The 23,722-nt window shown below is 58.5% G+C and overlaps 1 protein-coding gene across 7 annotated transcripts in view; it reads left to right on the top strand.

The window, feature by feature from the left end:
- COL16A1 (collagen type XVI alpha 1 chain) overlaps positions 1-23,722 on the top strand; it is a 92,846-nt gene that overhangs the window by 12,284 nt on the left and 56,840 nt on the right. For all 7 annotated transcript variants that reach the window (XM_075121382.1, XM_075121381.1, XM_075121386.1 and 4 more), the window contains exons 3-9: positions 4,228-4,302; positions 4,451-4,568; positions 13,513-13,636; positions 14,371-14,646; positions 15,485-15,565; positions 16,277-16,402; positions 23,419-23,469. In XM_075121382.1, coding sequence (XP_074977483.1) covers positions 4,228-4,302; positions 4,451-4,568; positions 13,513-13,636; positions 14,371-14,646; positions 15,485-15,565; positions 16,277-16,402; positions 23,419-23,469 — 851 coding nt within the window. The remainder of the gene's footprint in view (positions 1-4,227; positions 4,303-4,450; positions 4,569-13,512; positions 13,637-14,370; positions 14,647-15,484; positions 15,566-16,276; positions 16,403-23,418; positions 23,470-23,722) is intronic.

Genomic DNA, 23,722 nt, shown 5'->3' with positions numbered 1-23,722 from the left:
GCTCAAGGGGGAGAGGGCTGTGCTTTGCAGCAGGAGGCAAAGGGCCTGGTTTTTAGAGACGCCGGGTGCTCCCTGCGTCCAGGGACTTTGGCTGGAATTGTGAGCGCTCCACACTTCTGAAACGCGGGCCCTGGAGTCCTGACCCAAAGGCCGCTGAAGTCAGTCAGACTCTTTCCTTTGGCCTCAATGGACTCTGGATCAGAACGGCCACGTCTGACTCTTCTTCACACTGTGGCCGCTCCGCCCCACTCTGGCATGGGGCCTTACAGGGACTGCAAACGGCCCATGTGCCCGGAGCAGCATGAGATGAGAATCAGGCTCCCAGCACACCTTGCCCAAGGCTGCCCGGGAGTCAGTGGCAGAACCCAGGAGCCCTGTGCTGTCACGCGCCCCTCACGGGGGAGTCTGGAGCTACCCGTTACCCCTCTGTCCTGGCCGGGGGCGCCGTGCTAACCCAGCCTTGGGGACAGATCCGTTTGCTCCCAGCCAGCGCTCCTGTTACTTCTGCTTTTTGCCCTGGGGTTTGTGTGAATTTCTTCCCGCAGCGCTGGGGGATCTGCAGGAGGCAGCGGAGAAGCCGATGTTCTAGGTTATGGCTTCGGGCAAAGTGCCGTTTGGCTCCAGCTAGCGCAGAGTCTTTCCTCCCGGCCAGCAGGTTCCCCCTTTTCTTCTTCTGCTCAGCTCCCCGGCTGCCTTCTCCGCGCAGCCCTGCCCCGGGGGCCCCGGCAGCGAGCTCTGTGCAGGGACGTTCAGATGCGGGCTGCGGCCTGGTATCCCTGGGGCTGGTCAGCTCAACGCATCGGGGTGCCGCCGGAGCTTCGGGAAACGCTTCCAGCAGAACCGGGCATTGGAAAGCAACGAACCTCACAGAGTCTGGGATGGCTAGGGAGGGGAGCGGAGATGCTTGTCCCATCCCTCTTCGGGGACCTGGAGCTCTGGGTCCTCCCAGGCCTGTCTGAGGACTCCCTGCTGCAGGTGTCTCTTCCCCTCAGTCTCCTCTTCCGCAGAATCATAGAACCTTAGGGTTAGAAGGGACAATAAGGGTCGGGTCATCTAGCCTAACCCCTGCCAAGATGCAGGATGTGTTGTGTCTAAACCCGCCAAGACAGATGGCTCCAGCCTCCTTTTGAAAATCTCCAGCGAAGGAGTTTCCACCACCTCCCCAGGTGTCTGTTCCACTGTCCTACTGTTCTTACCATGAGGAAGTTTTCCTGAGATTTAATCTAAATCTGCTCTGCTGTAGTTTGAACCCACTGCCTCTTGTCCTGCCCTCTGTGGCAAGAAAGGACAACTTTCCTCCATCTTTCTTACAGCAGCCTTTCAAGTATTTGAAGCCCGCTATCAAGTCCCCCTTAATCTCCTCTTTTCCCAACTAAACATACCCAGTTCCTTCCACCTTTGCTCTTACGGCTTGTATTCCGTCCCTCTGATCATCTTTGTCACTCGCCTCTGGATCCTTTCCAGTTTCTCTGCGTCCTTACTATACATCGGTGACCAAAACTGGACACGGTCCTCCAGCTGAGGCTGAACCAGCACCGAGCAGAGCCTGTGACTTGCATGCCATGGCTTTGTTAATGCAACCTAAAATTGCATCTGCCTTTTTTGCAACAGCAGACTCATGTCGAGGTTGTGATCCACCACAATGCCCAGCTCCTTCTTAGCAGTGCTGCTGCCAAGCCACTTCCCCCCCCCACCCTGTATTTGTGCATTTGGTTTTTCTTCCCTAAGTGAAGCACCTCACATTTGTTGTCGTTGAATTTCATTTGGTCCCATCCTCTCCAATTCCCTTTCTCTGTCTCTCTCTGGCCCCGTTTGGCAGTTATTCTGTCCCTGCACTTGACTCTGGAACGGAGCAGGGCAGAAAGGTGCCTCTGAGCTTCCTGGTACTCCCTGGGTCTGCCTGGCCCCAGTGAGCATTAGAGCAGCCCCTGAGTGGCTCTGATGTACACACTGCTTCCCCCAGGTCCCCTGTGGGCCCTGAGAAGCCAAGAATCCTGATGCACGGCTGGTACCACATGCATCCAACTGCTAACACTGACTGCAGGGGTAGATCCCCGATGCCAGCTCTGCCCGTCCAAGGAGGCCCCTTGCCCAGTGGGTTTCCAGGGGGCTGTTTCCCGCCCATTAAGGTCAGAGCAGCACCAAGGGACTAGTTTGTAGCACTGTGGCTCTGCCCACCTCTCATGGTCCCTGCAATGCTCCCCACTTTGTGCCCTGGGCAGTAGGCTGGTACCTCCCCCTTTTGCTGGGAGAGTTCCTGGGACGCCCGCCCCGCCTCGGTTGGTCGGTCACCGCGAGACACCCCCCCTGCCCTGCTCTGCCCCCGCAACTCTCTCTTTGGTTACGGTGCCGGTGCAGCCACTGGGATGGGAGCAGTTCCGAATCCACGAAGGAAGACGGTCAACTCCCCACCAGAGCGGATCCCCCAGAGCCTCAGGCACCGGCTCAGGGGCTGAGGGACCGGAGCCCCTCAACAACCCCTGGGGAACGGCAGAAAGACCCCCCCCCCGCCATGCAGCGTGTGCTGCCCTGTCTCTGGCTAGCTGCGATCCTGCCTGCCACCAAGCAGGGATCATATTCCAGCGCCTTGACTTGGAGATGGTTTGTTTTTCCCAGGAGTTGGCCCAGGATGCCGTAAACAGCAGGCGACTCGCATTTCCCAGCTGACTTAATCCCCATCCTCCCACTTGTCTCTCAGCTTCCTGGCAGCAGCCATGGCCAGGTCGCAGAAAGGGGGGCGTTTGGGGGTAGACGCATGCTAGGAAGTGACATCAGGCAACAGGGGAAGGTGGGTTGGGGGTAAGGAATGTAATTAACCCATGAGCCCTAAAGGAATCTGACTTTTTGGGGGTGTTCGAAATTCAGAATCGCAGCTCAGATCCATCTCTGGGTTCCTGACATCAAGAGGCTTAAAGGGGCAGAAAGGGGGTGGTGTGGGAGAGAGTTAGCCCCCAGGAGCAGGGAAAACCTCTTTGCAAAGGCTTGCGACTTCGGCTGCCCTTAGCCAGCAGCTCTGTGGTTCTCCAGGCTGGGGACACCACAAGCCCTGCTGGTTAGCAGAGGTCCCCACATGAGTGACCAGTGGCATCAGAAGTGTGCGTTCTGCCCCTTGCAGCCCCACAGCTCGTGGCTTTCTTCAGCCACTCGAGTACGCACGGTGCATGCGCGGTGGGGCGAGATAGAACATCGACTCCGAGAGCAGGAACAGGGCCTGGGGGACCCTGGGACAAAGGGATTTCTAGGGGAGCTGGGATCTGCCCTTTGCTGGATGTTTTTTTTTTTTTTTTTTGCGTTAAATCCGCTCTGGCCTGGCAGGCTGAGAATGTGAAACCGAACAAGACCCTTTGGCGTGGGTTCATTCCAATAGTTTGAGGGGGGAAATGATCTCAGACCTGCCAGCCACCAGCGTGATTGATGAGGGGGAATATGATCAGTCCCCAGACCCCAGTGGCCCTGCTGGATCCGAAGCGGAGAGGCTGAGGGAAGATGCGATGGGGGCCTGCAACGCTGTTGCATAATTCGGTGGAGGGGGGAGAATCTCCCCCTACTCTGCTGAGGCTGGAGCAAATTAATCACCTTCCCAGCATGGCAGAGCAGGGGGAAAATATGAGTCAATAAACTGGTGCAAAGAGCCTGTTCAAAACACGCCAGCAAAAAGTGCCAGTGGAGGAACCCTGGAGATTTGAGGTTCCTGGTTATCACCAGAACAGAGACAGCACATTCCCCCCACTGCCCTGCCAATGCACCTCCACCCTAAGCAGAAGGGGCCCCTCTAGGACAGGGGCTGCATTCGTGGCCCGTGGGTTGCTCGATCCTTAATGTCTGTGCTGCAGGCCCTCTCCGCTCTGAGCTGCGTGTGGACCCTCCAGACTGGTTTTACTGCTGCCAGGTGGGGACAATATCGGGCCCCTTGGTACAAATCTGATCTAACAACCTAGCAGCGGATGGGGCTTCATAACCTGTCACCCCGACGCCCAGACCAAGCCACCTTCACGCGGCTCAGTGAGAAGCTGGGGGCTTGTTTTTATTAGTCAGTCCTGGCAGCCACACCTTGGGGACACTCGCATTCAGGGGCCTGCTGACTGGGGTCCGCGTGCGAGCATGGCGCCAGGGTGGGGGAAGCCCTGTGGCCACGCCCGACCCCTGGGTTCCCATTCCGCCTCTTACGGCTCGCTGGCAGTCTGGGCGCTGCGGGCCTGTTGTCGCTGACAGCGGTCTCTCTTCCAGGCGAGCGATGTCCACGTCTGCAGCAGGAGGGGCTGAAGCTAGACCAGGCCAGTGACAAGCATGTCAATATAACCGGTGAGTGTGCGGGCCAAAAGGCCTGGCCGGGCTGGCCGCTCTCCTGGCTCGGCAGGACCATCCATCCTGCGGCAGGCCGGGAGCTTTGCGACCTGAGTCTCACCTGTGTTCCTCTCCCCCCCCCCTCGCCCCCGCCCCTCTCCTGCAGGTTTTAATCTTATTAAGCGGTTTGCTCTTCTGAAGACCTCATCTGTAAAGAAAATCCGTAATCCCAAAGGGCCCCTGATCCTCCGGCTGGGCAGCACGCCCCTGGTCCAACCCACGCAGTAAGTACCCAGCTGGTCCGCCTGTTACCGTTGGGTGGTGAAGGGTTAACTGAGAAAGGCACAGGGGGGAGTTCCTTTCCAACAGGGGGCTGCCAGACCCCCAGACTTGAAGCCACTGATTGCAGGAAGTGGCTGGACGTCCCAATTGAGAATGTGGCCTTTAAGTGCTAGGGGCTGTACAGACACACAGTGCAAAACAGCCCTGCCCTGAAGAGACCAGGCAGAAGCTCCCACCCTGTGCGTCTGAGCCTGCTCCCGGGCTGCGCAGTGCAGACTAAAGGAGGGCTCCTGTGGGCCGGGGATGCTTCTGTGGGCCATGTGCTGTCACCGGGGCCCAGGTGAGCCAGGGCTGCACTGCGGATTCCACTTGTTTGGTTAGCAGAACGCTCCGGCCCGGTGCCCTGCTCTTCCTGCTGCATGCTGATGTGTTGTTGTCACGGAGTCCCTGGGCGATGCTCTGGAACTGCTCCCCATGAAGCCAGTCAGGACTCTGGGGCAGTCGCCTTTCTGTGAGCAGCCTGTCTTCAGGACACACAGCTCACTCAGCTTCCACCTTCCTGGGTCTGACCTCGGAGCATTCAGCATCCTCTGCCCCTCCGTGCGCTTCCCACCGCGAGTCCGCTCAGGCGGGGCTCCTGGGGAAGCCAGAGGGTCCTGCACCCCAACTTCGCAGTCAGATGTGACTCTCAGCCAGCCAGTAAAACAGAAGGTTTATTAGACGACAGGAACATGGTCTAAAACAGAGCTTGCAGGTGCAGAGAACGGGACCCCTCAGCTGGGTCCATTTTGGGGGGCAGTGAGCCAGACAACCACGTCTGCACTTCACTCCATGTCCCAGCCAGCCCCAAACTGAACCTCCCTCCAGCCCCTCCTCCTCTGGGCTTTGTTCCTTTCCCGGGCCAGGTAGTCACCTGATTCCTTTGTTCTCCAACCCTTCAGCTCTCACCTTGCAGGGGGGGGAAGGGCCCAGGCCATCAGTGGCCAGGAAACAGGGTGTCGGCCATTCTCTGTGTCCAGACTCCTGCACACACCTGCCCTCTAGGGCTCTGCAATGATCATACACCCTTATCCCACCTCCTAGATACTTAAGAACTGCCTAGGGGAAACTGAGGCACCCCCACACTATTCAGAGGAAACATTAAGAACAGTCCCACTTCGTCACAGTTGTGACTTGCCTCCTCTCACAACCAAGCTCTTGGAAATCCCAGGGCGGCAGCTGCTGACTGTCCCTCTCAGGAGCTGAAAGGCTCTCTGCGCCTCTCCGGGATAGCCGGGCCACTACCTCGTGTGCAGGGAGAGAAGCAGTGATTCAGTGGGGCGTGATGCTGCGGGATGGATTGGGGGTAGGGGCAGAGCCTGGGGAAGTCACCTGACTTCACTCCTCTCTCCCCAGTTGCTGAGGTGGGTGGCTTTCCCTGGAGGTGGATTTGGCTTGCCTCTGCCATCCGCCTGTGTTTCTGGTCTCCTTTGTCCCAGCCCTGCTGGGAAAACAGCTCTGGCAGGCCAACACCCTAGCCCCTGCTACAGCCCTCTCCTGCAGTCGTGGTCCAAACCACGGCAGCCACCCGGCTGCTGCCGTGGTATTTTAGTGAATGACTATACAGTGCTGTGTATTCGTAAGAGATGTCTTCCTCTGCTGTCTTGAACCCTTACTCTGGAATGCTGCTGTGTGTGTTTTGGGGTTACCAGGTGTCACTCCAGTGTATCTGAACCATTAATGCAGAGCACCGCAGTCTTATTACGGGCGCAGAGTGCTGTCCAGTGGGAGGGCTCCATTCCTGGAGAATACTGTACCATTCGTGAGAACTCTGCACCAGCCTTAGCTATGGACTGACGACCCACTCCACTGTCATTGATCCTTGGGCAGGGTGTTGCTCCGATGTGTCTGAGGGTGTGTGGCTCTGGAATACGGCTGTAGTATTTTAGCCAGGGTTTCCCAGCTCACTGCCCCCCTTGCTCTAAGCCCCAAGCGTTAGGGAGGAGAAAGCAATGTCTGGGTCTCCGAGGCTGGCAAGACACAGCAGTCGGAATTTCTTCCCCACTCGCTTTGTTTAAAGGGGCAAGGTCAGACTCATTAGACCCCACAAATCACTTCTCTCAGCAGCAGCTCCTCCGTACAGGTACGAAGGGTCAGGCTCTTCGCTGCGCTCTGCTTTCAGCAACTGCTTGGCAAATGATGCTGGGCTGGGAGCTTTGCTTCCCCCCCCCACCGGTGTTGAGCAGTGAGCTGCTTATTCAGGAATAATAACACCACCCATGTCTGGAGCATGCATCTTCTGCCCAGAGCATTGCCTGGCACCTTGCAGATTACAGCTGTCGCAGCTGCCTCTGGGGTGGAGGGTAGCAGCTGGCGGGTTCATAGCGCAGGTGGCGAGGGGACATTCTCACCAACAGCACCCGGGCAAACCCCTGCTCTTATGAAAAGCGTCCTGGGGTCTTTTAGGTCACACAAGGCAGGGAAGGGACCCTGCCCGGCATTGAGCCTTTGCGTCTATGGTGATTTCAGACCTGAATTATGTTGCTGCTGCAGAGCCTGGGGGAGCCTGGAAGGGCCTGTTTGTGAGGGGAGGGGAAATCTCGTCCTTGGGGCCTCCAGCTGCTGCATGGGGAGCCCTGTGCAGCCAGTGAGGAGAAGACTCTGGGAGGACCCCTCGGACCTCAGCACCTTGGGAGGCTGCTGCTCAGTCTGGAACCCAAATCGACTCCCCTCTTTCCTTCCCGACTAATGGGCTTGTCACCATCTCCGGCTGCCCTGCCCAATGGTCAGACATAGAGCCCACCCTGCACCATGGCTCCCATAGCTCCTTCTCCTGCCTGCCGCCCAGCGCAGGAGCCCTGATCCGAATCCAGAGAGGCTGGCTCTGTGCTATGGAAAGCAGAGTTGGCAGAGAGCCGGGGCAAGGTTATGGTCACAGGGCCAAGCCCAGCACCCTCCTGGGGCTGGGTGGGATGTTGAGGATCGCGCTGTGGAGGGCCCCCTCCCCAGTGTGGGAGCTGGCAGCTGGGTCAGTTGTACGCACCATGCTGGGGTGGCAGAGCAGGTCTGGGTTGGAGGCTCCCAGGGCAGGGGGTGCGCGGGTGTCCCAGCTGCAGGCTGTGTGCAGCGAGGACCGTCTTAATCCTCGAAAGTAAATCATGTAGTGAAGCAATTCAGCCGGGACGCTGGCCAGGGCCTTATGCAATAGCCACTCTGTGTGTGTGTTTTCTATCCCCGTCTTGGCAAGCAGCGGGATGGGTCTAGACTGGCGGGTTGAAATGCTTAGCAGTGACTAGCCAGGCTGTTCCTTTCAGCAGGGGCTGGCCGCTTGGAGACTGCCCCGCTGGGCCCTCTCCCATCATCCTGTGCAACCCGGGCTTCTTTCCCACGCACGCTCCTTTGCACAGTGGCTCCCCCACGGCCCGTGTAAACGTGCATGGCGCTGGGGAAGGACTGAGTGTGAGGATCAGGGCTGCAGCATCAGTTGCCCAGTGGGTAGCTGTGGATGGGACGGGCATAGCTCTTTTCTCAGTGACTGGAAGCTCCCACCGGCTTGGCTAGTCCAGGTGCAGGTGTGAGTGGGGGGAGCCAGGAGCAAGTCCGTCTCCTTCCAGCTACCTGTCGCCTTGGGAAGCCGGTTGCTAGGCCCCGCGCCCCAAAGGGCATGTGGTATAAACAGCTCCCACATCCAGCTGGCTCACCCTGTCCCTGACCCAGCTCTAGCAAGCTCCAGCTCACAATGCAGGTTAGAGGGTACCCGGCCCTGAGGAAAGATGGCCTGGTCGTTAGGACCCCTGCTGGGAACTCAGGAGACCTGGGCTGAATTCCTGGCTTTGCCACTGACTCCCTGTGTGACCTTGGATTAGTTACTTAATCACTTCAAGCCTTTCCTGCTGATTTCTCTCGCACCCCTCTATAAAGAACCCCACATGAAAAAACAGTGGGGAATAGAGGAGAGTCCTGGACAGCCACCAGTAATCACCTGCTCCTGCCCGGGGGAGAGCTTTGGGGTCCTGTCCGCACTCAGCAGGGCTTCCTCACAGCCTCAGCCCTGGCAGAGACTCTGCCCGTCCAAACCGTTAATCCCACTCTCAAGCAGAAGCTGGGTAAAGAGTTGGCACAGCGGAGAGGAAGCCAAGAGCTGCCTAGATCCTGTTGGCAAGGTCGGCATCCAAAACAAATATTTCAGACTGTTTAATGAAGCCCTGCTCGCTTGCTCGCTCGCTCTCAAGTGCACTGGAGCTCAGCATTCGGGAGGGGACTTTCTGCTGGGGATGAGCAAACTGGGTCAGGTGAAATAGGAGTTTCCTGCCCTTGAATTTTCCACCCTCCGCCCCATTCAGCTGCTGGAACATCAGGACTGTGGTGTTGTCCATGGCTTGTGTTTGCCTGGTTTTCAGCTAGAAGTGGAGGTGCTGGAATGAGAGACAGAGAGAGAGGCTAGCTTGTGGAAATGTCTCAGAGTGGAAACCTCTGCTCCCAGGCGATCCCAGCCTGGACCCAGGGGGTTCAGAGAGCAGCAGGAGACTTGTGGCTGCTTCTCCAAGCTGAGCCTGGAGCTGCTTGGCTTGTCCCTCATCGCCTTGCTTGGTTAAGGCACTGGACTGGGGCTCAGGAGACCAGGATTCAGTTCCCAGCTGTGCCACACCCTGCCTGTGTGACCGTGGGCCAGTCAGTTAACCTCTCTGTGCCTCCATTCTGTAAAGTGAGGTCACACTTCGGCCTTGTCTGTCTTGTGAGCTCTTCAGAGCTGGGGCCGTCTCTTACCATGTGTATGAGCAGCGCCTAGCACTGCTACTGTCATACAAACAATACGGATCCCTGTCCCCCTCAATCCCAAATGGTCACAAGACATGGAATGGCTCCCTCGAAATCCTGGGCTCCCCAGGCCACAGCCAAGCGGAGAGGCAATGCTCTGTCATGCAAGGAGGAATTGGATTCTGCCAGGCTGTGGTGGGTCAGTCGAGTTGTAATTGCTTTTAACTGGCCCTCGCTCAGGTCTCCTGCTGCAGCTGAGTTCCCTCATGCCTTTGAAAAAGTGCCTTCCCCAGGGCTGTGGAATGGGCCCCAGCAAGGGCCAGCAGCTGCGTACAATGGGATCCACATGGTGATGAGCAAAACCTGCCTTCTAGGGATAGACTCAGGGAGCTCTCAGTTTATTTAGCTTCACAAAGGGGAGGTTCAGGGGTGACCCGGTTACAGACTGTAAGTACTGACATGGGGCACAAATATTTGATGATACGCTCTAGCTAATAATCTAACATGATCTAGTGGCCGGAAGCTGAAGCTGGACAAATTCAGAGTGGCAATAAGGTGTACATGTTAACAGCGAGAGTACCGAACAATTGGAGCAGCTGACAAGGGTCATGGTGGATTCTCTGTCACTGGCGATGTTTGTCTCAGGATTGGGTGTTCTGAAAGCTCTGCTCTAGGGATTCTGGGGGGGATGTTCTCTGACCTGGGCTGTACAGGAGGTTTGACTGGAGGATCACAATGGTCCCTTGGAATTGTTCTGAAATTGTCAAAACATCCTAGCTGCCTGGTCTCTCTCCAGAGCCATTTGGGGCTGGATGGGACCTTGACTAAGCCACTCATTAGGCTGGTGGGGTTTGCCTGGAACTCCCCAGCCTGTTAGTAGGTGTCAGTCCTGCTGCAAAAGGGTTAAGTAGGTTGTTACTTTGCTTGGATGTAATGGACGTGGGAGAGGTGTTCTGGAGAGAAAGGACCTAGGGGGTGGGCTGAGCTGTTCCAAGGGAGGAGCTGTAGGGGCAGCCCAGCCTGGGGAGAAGGGTAGAGTGGATGTTTCTTTCTGTTAATGAAGCTGAGCCCTGGGAAAGGGGGTAGGTGACTTTCCTGGTTTGGCTGTGGGTTTCGTATCAGTGGTGCTACACACGAGCAGCCATGGCCTGGCGGTCGGTGCTGTGTGGAAGGCAGAGGTGTTGAGCCCACGGCCTCTGGCTGAGCTGCTGGAGGGTGATTGGCTCACAAAGCACTCCCGCCATCTCCTCTTTGAGTCTCTGCTTTCAGTCCCCTTGGTTTCCCCTCCTCTCTCTTTTTCCAGTTACGCCTTGAGCTGGCTGCTAAAGTGATCGCAGCTGGGGGGGTGGGTCCGGGCCTGCAGTGGCTGTTTGGGGTGGGGAGCGTTGAGTTCATCTGTATCTCAGGGTGCACCGTTGCCAGCCCCTCCTCTTGGTGCTCGCTTGCTGGGCTGGGTCATGCACCAGACATGCAGTGGGAAAGCAAATGAGGAGCCAGGATAGGCAGGCAACCTGGAGCTTGTCTCTGTGGCGAGGACAGGAGCAGGCCAGATAGTTGATGCCTAAGAAGCAATTGCACCATGCCGGAAATGTTCGTGTCTCTCACTCCTTGGGCAGGAAGTATCTCCCTTCGCCTCCGGCTTTTGTACCCAGCCACACAGGGATTGGCAAGGGAACCATCTGAACAGGGTTAGCACCTGCCCGGGCTCCTCCCCACAACCCCTTGCGTATCCGCTGCTCCCTCTGTCGTGTGCAGATAGGAATCATGTCACCCACTGTCAAAAGGCAGCCCCCTCTAGGGTGGAACGTGGCAGCAGCTAAGGACAGCCAGTGAAGAATTCTGTGACCTAATGTGAAACTGCAGGGGAACTTCAGAAGGCAGAAGGCCATCCCTCCCCACACCAGCCCCCCAATGCTGGGATGGCTTGGAGGCGTCCTGATGGTTATAAATGAACACTAGAGTCTGCCAGGACATGTACGCTGAGGGTCATCTCTCTGCCTCCCGTGACTGGGTTCAGTGCATGCCGCCGTGCCAGGGCTGTAAGTGGTGACATGCCCTCTGTTCTCAGCAGGCTGGTTTCACTCCCCGGCCCCATTAACAGCAGCCAGCGCCCGCTGCTCTCACCCCTCCCACGGGGGCGGGGCAGGGATCAGTGGCTCGTCCTGCTGCCCTTCACCCAGCTTCTGCAGCGCACTGGATGGTGGAAGGGGGTTATTCTCACCAGGCAGCATTTGAGGCAGGCAGCTCAGCCTTGTACCTTTCAATAACGTGTCCCCCTAAGTGAGCTGAATGGGGCTGGCTCCTCCCCAGCATGAGCCGACTTTGGTCTTTCCAGTGCCCACTCCAAACTGGCACCCCTGGGGAGTGCTTTCTGGGCTCTGGGGGGCTTGCTCTGCTCTGGATGTTGTTCTCCTGATTGAAGTGACACAAAGAGAGACCAGAGGCAATGGTGATGGGCGCTTTTATAAACGTGGGTGACGACCATCTGCCTTTCCCAGCTGCCCAGCAGAGGTGGCTGCATCTTTGTGGTTGGTAACTGGGAGGGGAAAATGCTGGGCTGAGGTCAGACACCAGTTGCCGAAAAGAGGGGTCGTAGGGAGAACTGAGAGAGGACACTGTGGTGAAGGTGCTGGACTGGGATTCTGGAGATCTGGTGCCGAGCCTCAGCACGGCCACTGACTCCCTCTGTGACCCTGGGCAAGTCCACCTTTCTGTGGCTCAGCTCCCGATCTGTCAAGTGGGGTTGAGAATCCTTCCTTTGTCAGCCTTGCCTGTTTAGGCAGGGACGGTATGTGCGGCGCCCAGCGCGATGGGACCTTATCCCCAGGCCTTCCCCCATGGATAGATAACAGGGACCGTCCCATCCACACCTCTGAGAGAGCTACTGGCAGGATCCGGACAGCATGAAAACCAAGAATAACCTGGGCGATATCCTTTGTAAAGACGTGACTCACTGCTGGGCAATGTTCTTGCGACAGTGGGAACAATTCGGCAGCTGGAAATGACCAGCGCTCGAGTTAGTCCGTCCGGTGGAACCTCCACACAGACGTGCACTGTCTGCTCTGACTCTGACAGATGTTGGCAGCTGCTGCAGTGAAAGAGGAAGAGGTTTCGGATTTGGGGCCTCTGCACTCTTCGCTTTCATTTTTCTTTGCTTAGGAAAAAGAGGGAACTTCTGGGCCATTTTTCTGTTGTTTTGGTTGGAGCTGGGTCAAGGGGAGCAGAAAATGGCAAGGGCCTGGCCTTTTGGCCAGGGAAGGAATCCATGGGAAGGAGTGGGAATTCATTTATCATCCACCCTGGGTCAGGGCTGGCCTGGGTACAAAGAGCTTCCTCAGCTTTGGGCATTGCTTTAGAATTTGGCTTGAGGCCCGTGGGGGGGGGCGGCGGGAGGGGTTGTGCTATTGGGTTGGGGGGTTCATGGTGGTGTGGGTGTTTCGGTGTCTAGGAGTGTGTGTGTTGGGAGATGTTTGGGGGGGGTGGATGCATCTGTTTGGGAGTGTGTGTGTGTGAGGGGGGGTGTTGGGGTGTCTAGGGGGTGTCAGGGTATTTGGCTGCCTGTCTGGGAGGAGTGTATGTGTGTTGGGGGATGTTTGGGGGTGAGTGTGGGATGCACGTGCTGGGGGTGTTTGTGCATCTGTTTGGTGGGGTCTGGGGGGGGGTGTCGGGATGTCTGGGGGGCACGTGTTGGGTGTCTGTTCTCCTGTGTGTTTTGGCGCACTGGGAATCGTTGTGTGGTTTTGGCATGCATTAGCCAACGCTGGCCCAGGCTTTGAGAACAGACAGACCCTCCAGTGAGCCTGGCTGCCCCTCACTGAGCTCCTGTTTCATAAGTGCTGGCACCTCCAGAGCAGCCCAGAGCCCTGACGCTTCCCTGCTGGAGACACAAACAGCTCCCGCTCCCCCAGCACGCGGGCACTTCCTGTTTTGCTCTGAACTCTTCTGTTTGCGCTTCGTCCGGCTCTGCGGCCCCCGACGCCCCGGACTGAAGAAGGCGTCTGCACAGATGTAAACAGCAGCCGCCAGGCTGCCTTCTCGGGGAGAGCTGAGCTTCCCCCTCGTCTTCACCCTCTCGTAAGGGTCCGGGCTGGGCTGCAGTGACCCTTTCAATGCTAAAGGAGCAGCCAGCTCCCCGGCCATTCCCTGGGGCCCCCAGCGCTGCCTCTCTACCTCCTCTTAGGTCTCTTTCCCTCCTCTCCACCCCCCCAGACAGGTGTTCCCCCACGGCTTGCCTGATGAGTTCACCCTGGTGATCACTTTGCTCCTGAAGAAACAGAGCAGCAAGGAGAACTGGTACCTTTTCCAGGTCACCGACCGGCAGGGCTACCCCCAGGTACCTCTGCTTCCCTTCTCTCCTTCTTTCTCTCTCCTGCTGCCGTGTTTTCCCCAGCACGGTTGCTACGCCCCAGGAACAAGAGCTCCCTGGAGCAGCCGGACACACAGGGAAGTAAAGCGCCATGTGGTACAGGAGATACCCCGGCCAGGGTGTCCCCTAGGCGGTGTTAACGCGTGTGGCTGCAAGTCTTTGCACTGCTGGCTCATAGAGGCGCCGGGGTCCCACCAGGCCACTTCAGTCCTGGAGGCTACAGATCAAAGAGGCTCGGGTCGCCCCGTCCACCCTGCTGCCTCTGGTGCTTCGCCGCTGGCGGATGAAGCCAATTGCGCCCATGCTCTGGCATTGTCGGGGGTGGGACGCACGCCCCCTCTGCCACCCGCATCGGCCTCCAGTGCATCCTGGGAGGCTTCCGACACCCTGCTGGTGCCAGAAGACGTGGGCGGGCCTGGGCCCCCAAGGAGGAGGGATGGCTCTACCCGCATTGCCCCAGGCAGGGGTGGGGTTAGCCGAGCTGATAGCAGTGGGTGTGAGGGCAGCCCTGTACCCTTATTGCCAGGATGGGTCTCTCCAAACCCAACGGGCAAGGAGCCCCTGGGATCCAGCTCTGCTTGGAGGCCACAGCGGCTGGCATTAGCTCGGCCCAGTCCCTGCGCCCGCCTGTACGTCTGTCTGTCTCCTCCCTCGCTCTCCGCTGAAAGCGTCCTAAGCCAGAGCATCTCCTTTGTGCCTAGCTCTCCCTGGGGATCAACGGCCAAGAGAGGAGCCTGGAGTTCCAGGCCCGGGCCCAGGAGAAGGAGTTTGTGAGCAACGTCTTCACCGGGAAGGGGGTTTCCTCCCTCTTTGACCAGAAGTGGCACAAGATGGCCCTGAGCGTGCAGAGCCGGCTGGTCTCCGTCCACGTGGACTGCAGCTACATCTCCTCCAAGCCCCTGGAGCCCCGGCGGGGCGTGGCGAGCGAGGGCAATACCTTCATCGGTCTGGACGCCGTGCGTGGCACGCCTGTCCCGGTGAGCCGCCCCGGGCCTCTCCGCGCACGCACCGGCAATGTGGAGCGCGCGGGCCCGGGCCCGTTTGCAGCGGGGGGGGGGAGGCGCGCAGCTTGCTTCCTTCAGCACGGGGAGGGAGGGAGGTGCTGAGAGCTGAGCCCGCAGCTGAAGGGCCCTGCCCTGCCTGGCCCGGGGAGGAATTCTGGGTCCCGGGCGCCAGGCAGGTGGGTGCAGCTGCCACCTGGCATTGCTGAGCAGCGACCTCTCCTGGCCAGCTGAGTAGCATCGAGCACTGAATGGGACAGGAGGCCCAGGTGTGGAGTGTCATAAATGCTCCCGCCTTGAGGAGCCGGTGGGAGGAGTGAGGCTCGAGGAGGGTCTGGATGAGGAGAGGGCAGGTGGATCGCTGAGAACTGGCTTGGGGAGGACAGTATTAAGGGTGGGTCAGCATGGCAAGGGAAGGGTGGAGTGGCAGAGGGAGAGGGATCGCCTGGGTGCGCGGGTGTGGGTGTAGGCGGGCGAGGCCACCCCTGCCCCTTCCTTGCTCCTTCCTGAGCCAGCACTCAGGGAAAACTCAGACTCCTCCCTCGCTGATGACAGGAGCCCCTGCCTGGGCTGGGGGCTGTGCTGTCCTGGCCTAGAAAAGGGACTCCAGAGCCTGTCCTACCCCCACTGCCCCTCTGATTTCTGTACAGGCCCGGGGGCTAGGTTCACTGCACCTGCAAGGTGATTCTTTCCCAAGCCCCCTGGGGGTCCTGGTGCCGTGCTAACTGGCTGCCCCCCTGACCCCAGGAGGCCCAGGGTGACCCTTTGTGATCTGATTGTGTCTGCCTGTCTGCCTCCCCCCCACCCCCTGCAGTTTGACATCCAGCAGGCCCACATCTACTGTGACCCGGAGATGGTGATGCAGGAAGGCTGCTGTGAGATCTCGGCTGGCGGGGTGAGTTAGGCATGTGCTCTCCATAGTGCGGCGGGGAGCACCTGCCCCAGGAGGCATACACAGGATCTTGGGGATTTGCTCTGCTCCTCTGCAACCTGACCCTGTCCACACACAGCGGGGCAGGCCCCTGGCTAATATCCCTCTTGCCCCAGCAACCAGGCCGTGTTCTCCAGAGCTGCCTTCCTGGGGCTGTGCAGGGTGGGGAAAGCAGATTGAGGAGCTCTGCTGGCCACAGTGCCAGTGACATTCACAAACGCAGCAAACAGCCTTCTTAATGTCGGGATCAGACGTCGCCTCCTCAGTGACCCAGGAAGGGTGAAACCCAGCAGGGCTGCAAACCCCTCTGCGGTGGGGAAAGGGCCACAGCTGGCTGGGTCAGGGAAACCCCGCAGTGCCTAGGGGGCAAATTGCCACAAAAGCTGCAGCAGAGGAGGGGGGTTACTCTCTCCTTTGAAGCATCCATTGGCCGGACATCGGCTGTCACACTAGGTGGCCCATGGGTTTGATCGGCCGCTGGCACCAAGATCTGGAGGGGGGCAGAGCCAGCAGGTGCCCTGAATCGGCCGCGCTGCCGGAAATGCCCTGAGCACTTTGTCTGGCGCTAGCCGGGAGCTGGGGCTGTGCCTGTGACTGTCTTCAGCTCCCCGCCTCGGAGGGATGGTGTCTGCCCAGGCCCCGGGGTGAAACCAGCCCCCGCTTTCCTTTGAGCAGTGCCTTTCCGAAGCCTCCAAAACCCGGCGGCAGGCAGAGGGCATGCAGAGCAACAACCTGATTGAGATCAACCCGCGGACGGAGGGCAAGGTCTACACCCGTTGCTTCTGCCTGGAGGAGACTCAGGTGAGACCGGGGCATCGCCCAGGGGGGCACATCCTGGACAGGGCTGCTCAGTGCCCCAGAATGCCTGATCCTCTCTGCAGAGGGGGAGCTAGGAATCAGAGGCGCTGACAGCCAGCTAGACAAGAGTGTGCTGTGCCCCATGGCAGCAGGGAAAGCCAGTGCCGCTTGGGGCAGCTGGCGCAGAGCAGGAAGGTAGCTGGGAGGTGATGGTCCTTCTCTTTGGGGTGCCCCTACCTGGAATATTGCATTAATTTCTGGGCACCATAGGGTGACCATATTTCCCAAAGGGAAAATGGGACACCACGTGGGGCTAGCCTGAGCCCCCCTCCCTGCATGTGGCTGGCCCAAGCTGCTCGCCTGAGCCCTACCCCCCCCCCCCCCCCGCCCCGCATAGGGCTGGTGTTGCACTTGCTGCTTGCTCAAGACCTGCCTGCCCCACACCTGAGCCCTGCCTTCCCCTCTGCAGGAGGCTGGTATCGCCGCTCCCCCCGCCCCGCACATTCCTCTGCACTGCACTTTCTTTTGACACAAATGGGCATTTGTTCCCTTTGCTTTTGCCAACTCAAGTTGCAAGAACAAACAGGACAAACGCCCACTTTTGCCAAAAAAAAGTCGGGACGGCCGGGACAGGGCTTAAAAAGGGGACTGCCCCTGCCAAAACAGGATGTATGGTCACCGGCTCCAGGCCAACTGGACGGAGTCTGGAGAAGAGCCGGGAAAAGGATCAGAGTGCAGGAGGGGATGATGGGGGTGGGTTGAAATAGCTGTAAGAAGAGTGTGAAGCCAGGCGAAGCAGTGACAACAGATGGTGTGTGTGTAGATGAGATTAGGGAACCGGAACGGGTGTCTTTGGCTTCTCTTACTGGGGAACACGAGCAGGTCAAACCTGCTTCTGCCTGCAGGAGACACGGGGACGTGAGCTGAGCATCCCAAGTAGGGATGTGCTGGGGTGGGGGGGCAGATACAGACGTTTTAGGGGAGCAAGCAGGGTTGGCTGATTGGGGGTGCACTGGGTACGGAGGGGCATGGTCAGTTACCCCCTGCAATGGAGCCTAGATGTCTTTCTTTCTTTCTGTGAATCTCTTTGATTTTCTCTCCTTCCTTTCTTCACCCCCCTCCCTCCGCCAAGTGCAATAATGCTCTTACCAGCTTGATTCTGGCACATAACGCTGTCTGATCCATTATCCCACCATTGTCCATTCCCCCTCTAATCCCCCGGAGCGGAGCAGAGCAGCCAGCGCACTCTGATGGCTAACACAGCAGGTGCAGCCGGAGAGACCCAGCAGGGTGTGAGTTAAAAGGCTCAGTGAAACAATGCAGCTCTGCTGGTTGCTTTCACTAATGTTGCCCTGATAGACAGTGCGGTGTGCGGGGGCACATGCTCACCGGCCCTGCTACATCCCCGGCAGAGCGCGAGGGCTGCGCTCCAAACATCTCAATGGCAACTGGACAGGATCCAAGAAAGGGCCAGTTTCCTTTTACCTTTGTCACTTTTTTGCCCCATCTCTTTCCTGGTCTCCCTTCTGTCTCACCCTCTCGCCTCTTCGACCCTGAAAACCACCGCCCCCTACGCCCGGCTGTGTGTATCTCTCCACTCTGCTGCTGGAAAGCTCTGCACTCTGGATCCTCAGAGGTTGTGGCCAACCATTTATTTTTCATCTTCCCTAGGCCAGCTGAGGCCTGTGTGGGGCTGTGAGACCAGGGAGCCCGTGCCTCCCACCCTCCTTTGTGGGGCTCTGTGCCTTTAACCATGACCAGCTGGGACCGGGCGTGTGGCAAAGCAGCTCTGCCTCCCCACGCCAGAGGGGCCTCCCCTGACGTGCAGGGTGGACGCCGTCCCTCCTGCCCTGTAGCGTTCACTGTGTCATTAGGTGGCATGAGTCTGCCCAGCCCCAGCTGGCCCCGAGTCTCTCTGCACTTGTAGAGGTGGAGACGGAAGCGGTGTTAAGAAGTGGGCCCATTTGGGGGCCAGTGCAGCCCCCTCCGTGTCAATTAGAGCCACCCTAGGGCTGCTGTGACTTGTTCTCTGGGCCTGGGAAGTGGAAACTAGTTGTAAAGCAGTCTGCTGCAGATGCTGGCACTCCCGAGCCCCACCCCACCTGCTCCTTCCATCCACACCCCCCAGCACACTCCCTCTGCCAGCCAGCTCTAGACAGGCTCGAGGGACCCTCCCGTGCTGCAGGGAGTGTTTTCATAGATTCATAGAAGGTCAGGGTTGGAAGGGACCTCAGGAGGTCATCTAGTCCAACCCCCTGCTTGGAGCAGGACCAATCCCCAGTTTTTGCCCCAGATCCCTAAATGGCCCCCTCAAGGATTGAACTCACAACCCTGGGTTTAGCAGGCCAATGCTCAAACCACTGAGGGTCTCGCTCAGGGCTACATCCCAGAGCAGCACAAAACTGAAGAATCAGGTCCAGGATTTTGGGTTGCCAAGAGCTCCCAAGCTCCTGCTGCTCCGAGCCTTGCCAGCAGCGTGGCAGACAGAAATGAGGGACGGTTTTGGTGTTGAAATCAAGGGGCGCGTCACCAGATTGGGGCTGACGTAAACCACATTACGGGATAATGTTTCTCCTATCCCAGCAGTGGAAGGGGGGAGATGGGACAGGCCCAGCAGCGCGTGCAGGATGGGCTCCTCCAGTGTGCTCGCGTTTACGAAAGGGGTCTGGCTCGGATGAGGGGCCTTGTGGTGTACGTCCTGTCTCAGGAAGAGCTGTTGGTGGAAACAATCCCTAAATTGGTAGCAAATGTGTTGGGAACATTGGCAGGCAGGGGAAATGCCCTTGGCGCTCACCGTGCTGGCCTCCTGACCCACTTACGGAGCTGCAGCTCTGACGCCAATAGAAAACCTGACCTTGTCAGTGCAGCTGTAATCATCTCAGCCTCTCCCAGCAGGGGGCGCTGTAGGGAGCAGGGCAGGAGTCCTGGCTGTGGGGTAGCTCACACCTATTCCAGTGAGGGGGTGCTGCAGGGAGCGGGGCAGGAGCGCTGGCTGTGTGAGGAGCTCAGAGCTACTCCATTCCCAGTGCCTCCCAGTGGGGGTCAGTGGAGGAAACAGGGTAAGAGTACTGGGGTGGGGAGGGGGGCATCCTTAGCTTGCTCCAGTCACTTCTTATTTCTTTGTATTGCCGTAGCACTAGGAGCCCTCCCCACGGCCCAGGCCCCCACGGCGCCAGGAGCTGTGCAAAGAGAACAAAGAGACAGTTCCTGCCCCAAACAGCTGCCAAGGGCAATAGGAAACTGCACTGCAGCCACCATGTAAAATGGGCGCTCACGCAGCCGGGAGCATGAGCTGCGGGGTTCGTATCCTTCCCTGGCTCCAGCGCTGTATGGCATGGGCTGCGGGAGCAGGTGCTCGCAGAAACCCCGCAGGAGCCTTTTGTGTAGGTCACCGTGTAACGCCGACAGATTCCCCCCCAGTCGTCGGCGACTGGGATCGAACCGGGGACTTCAGGAGCTTAGTGCATGAGCTTCTACCGCATGAGCTTCTACCGCATGAGCTAAAAGCCAACTGGCTGATTGCTAAGGCTGTAGAGCAGACTCACTGAACTCTCTTGAAGTGGTGGGACAGAACACAACACCCAGAAGGTGTGTGGGTTACAACCGCTCGCTGGGTGGACAGCTGTGCTGGAGTGGGTGGGACGGCTGGAGTTCGCTCTGGTCGCCTGGTCTCTAACGAGGTGCATTTTTCCAGCATTTGGCTTTTCCGGTCAAGTCTTGCCAAGCTGCTTTCCAGCCCAGCTCTGCTGCTGGTTTGCCTGGATCTGAGTGCAACACACCTGCCCTGCCCCCCGTCTTGCCTTGGCAAGGGAGAAGCAGGCCTGGTTCCTCCTTGTTCCATCCAGAATCCGGATTGGCACCCGTGCAAAGCAGTGTTGGAGGGAGTTAGGACCGGGTGCTGCTTGGAGTCGGGATGGCTCGGGGAGCCAGGGGCTAGCGTTGCGGAGACTGAAAATAAAAAGAAATGAGAGTCTCAGTCCCCGGGTCCCGGCCTCGCCCCCCACCATCACCCCATCGCACTGGTGTGGGCTGGGAGGCAGAGGGCTGAATGGGCCACAGCTGACGTGCTTTGTGGAAGGGTGTGTGCGCGTTGCAGGGGAAATTGCCCCTGTTCGAACCTGAGACCCCAGCCAGGCTGGAGGCAGGACATCGGCCTGGGTGGACCAATAGCCTGATCCAGAACCGTGACTCCTGCGAGTCTAACTGGCCAAATCCCCAGCTGGTGCAAATCGGCGTAGCTTCCTTGCAGTCTCTGGAGCTGGGCTGATTTACACCATCTGAGGGGCCGGCCCGTGCCGCCAGTATGTGTCAAGAACAAACCTGTCCCTGACCCAGAGCCTTCCCCAGCCCCTTGAATCGCCTCCGAGTGCCCAGTCTGTCCACAGCTGGGCTGCCGTCACAGGCCATGGCTCCCAACCGCCTCCACTGCTCCCTGCGGTCTGGGAAGGCGCCCTGCCCCACCTGTTAGGCGGAGAAAGGACAGAGGCGTCTGACTTGGTGCTTTTTGTAACGCTGGCTTCAAGGCCTGACTTACTGAGACAGCCGAAAAATGGTATTCTGCCCCGCCCCAGCTCAGGGAAGCAATTATGGAATTAGCGCCAGGAGGCTGAGCAGCAGGGAGGATATGCAAATGGACACGTCTGGGCCTGGGGACACTCCCAGACAGGGCACCTCCGTCCCACGGCGGAGCGGCACGCAGGGCACGGAGCGCCAGGCCCTGGCTGGGTCGCTGCCAACGAGGGTTGAACCTGAGAACTCTAGGCCTTAAAGCACGAGCCCCTGTTGCGTGAGCTTAAAGGGCGCCATGTTGCTAGCCACGGCTGGAGCAGGCTTATGGGAACGTAGGGCTGGACGGGGTCTCGAAAAGTCCCCCTGAGGGAGGACCAACTTCCATATGTGGCCCTGCCTCCACTGGGGGGCTCCAGAGTGTCACATACACCTGCTCTGGGTGGGAGCAGGGGAGTTGGCCAGGGGTTCTGGCATGTCGCTCGTGGGGCAGAGATTTGGCTATAGGGCATGAATCTCTGAGCCTGGGGTATTTGGGTGTGAAGCAGGAATGGGCAGAGAGTGGGGAAAAGGGCTGGCAGAGTGACTGGCCTGTTCAGGTATGGGGCATATTGCACCCTTCAGCCATTAATACCCTGACAAATGTCCCCTGACACGGACCCAAATGCCCCCCCACCCATTGTGGCCTGCCGTGGGCTCCGAAATACAAACGGCCCGAGCAGTAAATTCCAGCCCCGCCGTCCCTATCGCTTCAGACACGCCTCTCCCCGCACCAGGGCCTCCCTGGCTTTCCACAGACGGCGCCCACGCTCCCCTTGAGCAAAACACAGCCGCATTGATTCGCCCCCTGAAAATCCCACATCGCATTTTCCACCGTCCAGAAGACTTAGCAGCAAGGGGGCCACCAGGTTCGGGGAGGGTGACTCGGACAGAGGGAAGAGGAGGGGGCTGGTGCAGGCGGAGCAGCGTAACTGCTGGCAGGGTGAGCGGTGGCCAAAGCCAGGGAGGGAGCGATGGAAAGGCAGAAAGGGGAAAACATCCTTCTGCAGACAAGTGGAGAGTCTGTTCCTGCCGAGGAGCATGTTCTGGGCCTTGGCCGTTTCCTGCGGAGCCGGTGGAGACAGACGGACTGGCCGGGGAACAAAGGGGATGTCTGCCCACGCGAGGGTCTGTCCAAGCATCTGGCCCTGCTTTCTCCAGCCGGACATGGGGATGGCTGAATTCTGGTGGCAAAGCCCAACGTGAGGGGAGGAGTGGCTGGGGTAGGGCCCTGGATGGAGCTGACCGTAACCTGCGCTCAGTACAAAGGTGCAAATGAAATAATGCCCAGGTCCATCTGGCACTGCCCCTGCGTGGCCCCGGTGCCATGTTGCCTGGCATCCATTTCCAGGAGTACCATTGCCTGGACAGGACCCCTGCTGCGGGGATGGGGTTACAGTCCAGAGGCTGGAGGGCAGGGCATGGGGTGCCGGTATTTTCCTCTACCCCCTGCTGTCTGCCCAGGTAAACACTAGGGCATGGTGTGCAAGTGAGCAATTCCCTGTCAGTGCCTCGTCTGGGGGTAGGTGTCAGCTGGAGCTGGGGAGGCGGGGGGCAGCCAGAGCCGGGGATGCAGGGTCAGAGAATCTGCATTGCCGAGACATGGCTTTGGACTGCAAAAGCGAACAGACGTTGCCGGAGCTTCTCTCTTGCTGTGTCTCTTGAGCCTCCATCCCCTCCTGGATGGAAGCAGGGCTCAGGGCCTGTCCCCAGACCAGCAGCCTGGGGCCAGATTTTGTTAGCATCCTCCAAGATGTGAGCAAGGAGCCCCCCTGCCCCCACCCCATTCTCCTTCCATGTTTGCAGGACCAGCAGGAGGTTGAGTTACCTGGCAAGAATAACAGGAGTACTTGTGGAACCTTAGAGACGAACAAATTTATTTGAGCATAAGCTTTCGTGGGCTACAGCCCACTTCATCGGATGCATAGAATGGAACATATAGTAAGAAGATATTTATATATACATACAGAGAACATGAAAAGGTGGAAGTAGCCATACCAACTGTAAGAGGCTAATTAATTAAGATGGGCTATTATCAGCAGGAAAAAAAAACTTTTGTAGTGCTAATCAAGATGGCCCATTTAGACAGTTGACAAGAAGGTGCGAGGATGCTTAACATGGGGAAATAGATTCAATACGGGTAATGACCCAGCCACTCCCAGTCTCTATTCAAACCCAAGTTAATGGGATCTAGTTTGCATATTAATTCAAGCTCAGTCGTTTCTCATTGGAGTCTGTTTTTGAAGTTTTTCTGATGCAAAATTGCCACCTTGAAGTCTGTTAGGTGGCCGACCTCAGGCTGTGGCCAAAGCTGGCCATTTCCTCTGTGCCAGACAGGGCCTCGCTCTTGTGTCAGGAATCCCAGCAGCTGCCCTTAAGTGCGGGGCTTGATCCTGGATCCCCACCAGCAGGAGGCAGGGAGCGTGGGAGGAAGGAGGCTCTATAATGTGCCCATTGCTTTGCTCTCTCCCCAGGAAGCGAAGGCATCTGGGCAGGTCGGCGTGGAGGGCCAGCCAGGAGGAAAGGTGAGGTGCTGGGGGCACTCAGGGCTGGGCGGGTCCTGCTGCCTGGCTGGGCGGGCTGAGGTGAAACCCTGCTGGGATCCATCCAGTTCTGCAGCTCTCTGGCAGCTGCTCCCAGACTGACCCCCCACCAGCTCCCTAATAGTCACCCTCCCAGACGGTCTCCTGCACACCGAACACCTTGATCTCCAAGGCTAGCCAGGTGGTTGCCAGCCCCACAGTGGGGCTCTGCATCACTGCCAAGCAGGGCTCCTCC

Source organism: Caretta caretta, chromosome 19 (genome assembly GCF_965140235.1).
Source record: "Caretta caretta isolate rCarCar2 chromosome 19, rCarCar1.hap1, whole genome shotgun sequence".
Classification (NCBI taxonomy): domain Eukaryota; kingdom Metazoa; phylum Chordata; order Testudines; family Cheloniidae; genus Caretta; species Caretta caretta.
Note: the sequence above shows the minus strand (reverse complement) of the source record. Positions and strands in the feature narration are given on the sequence as shown.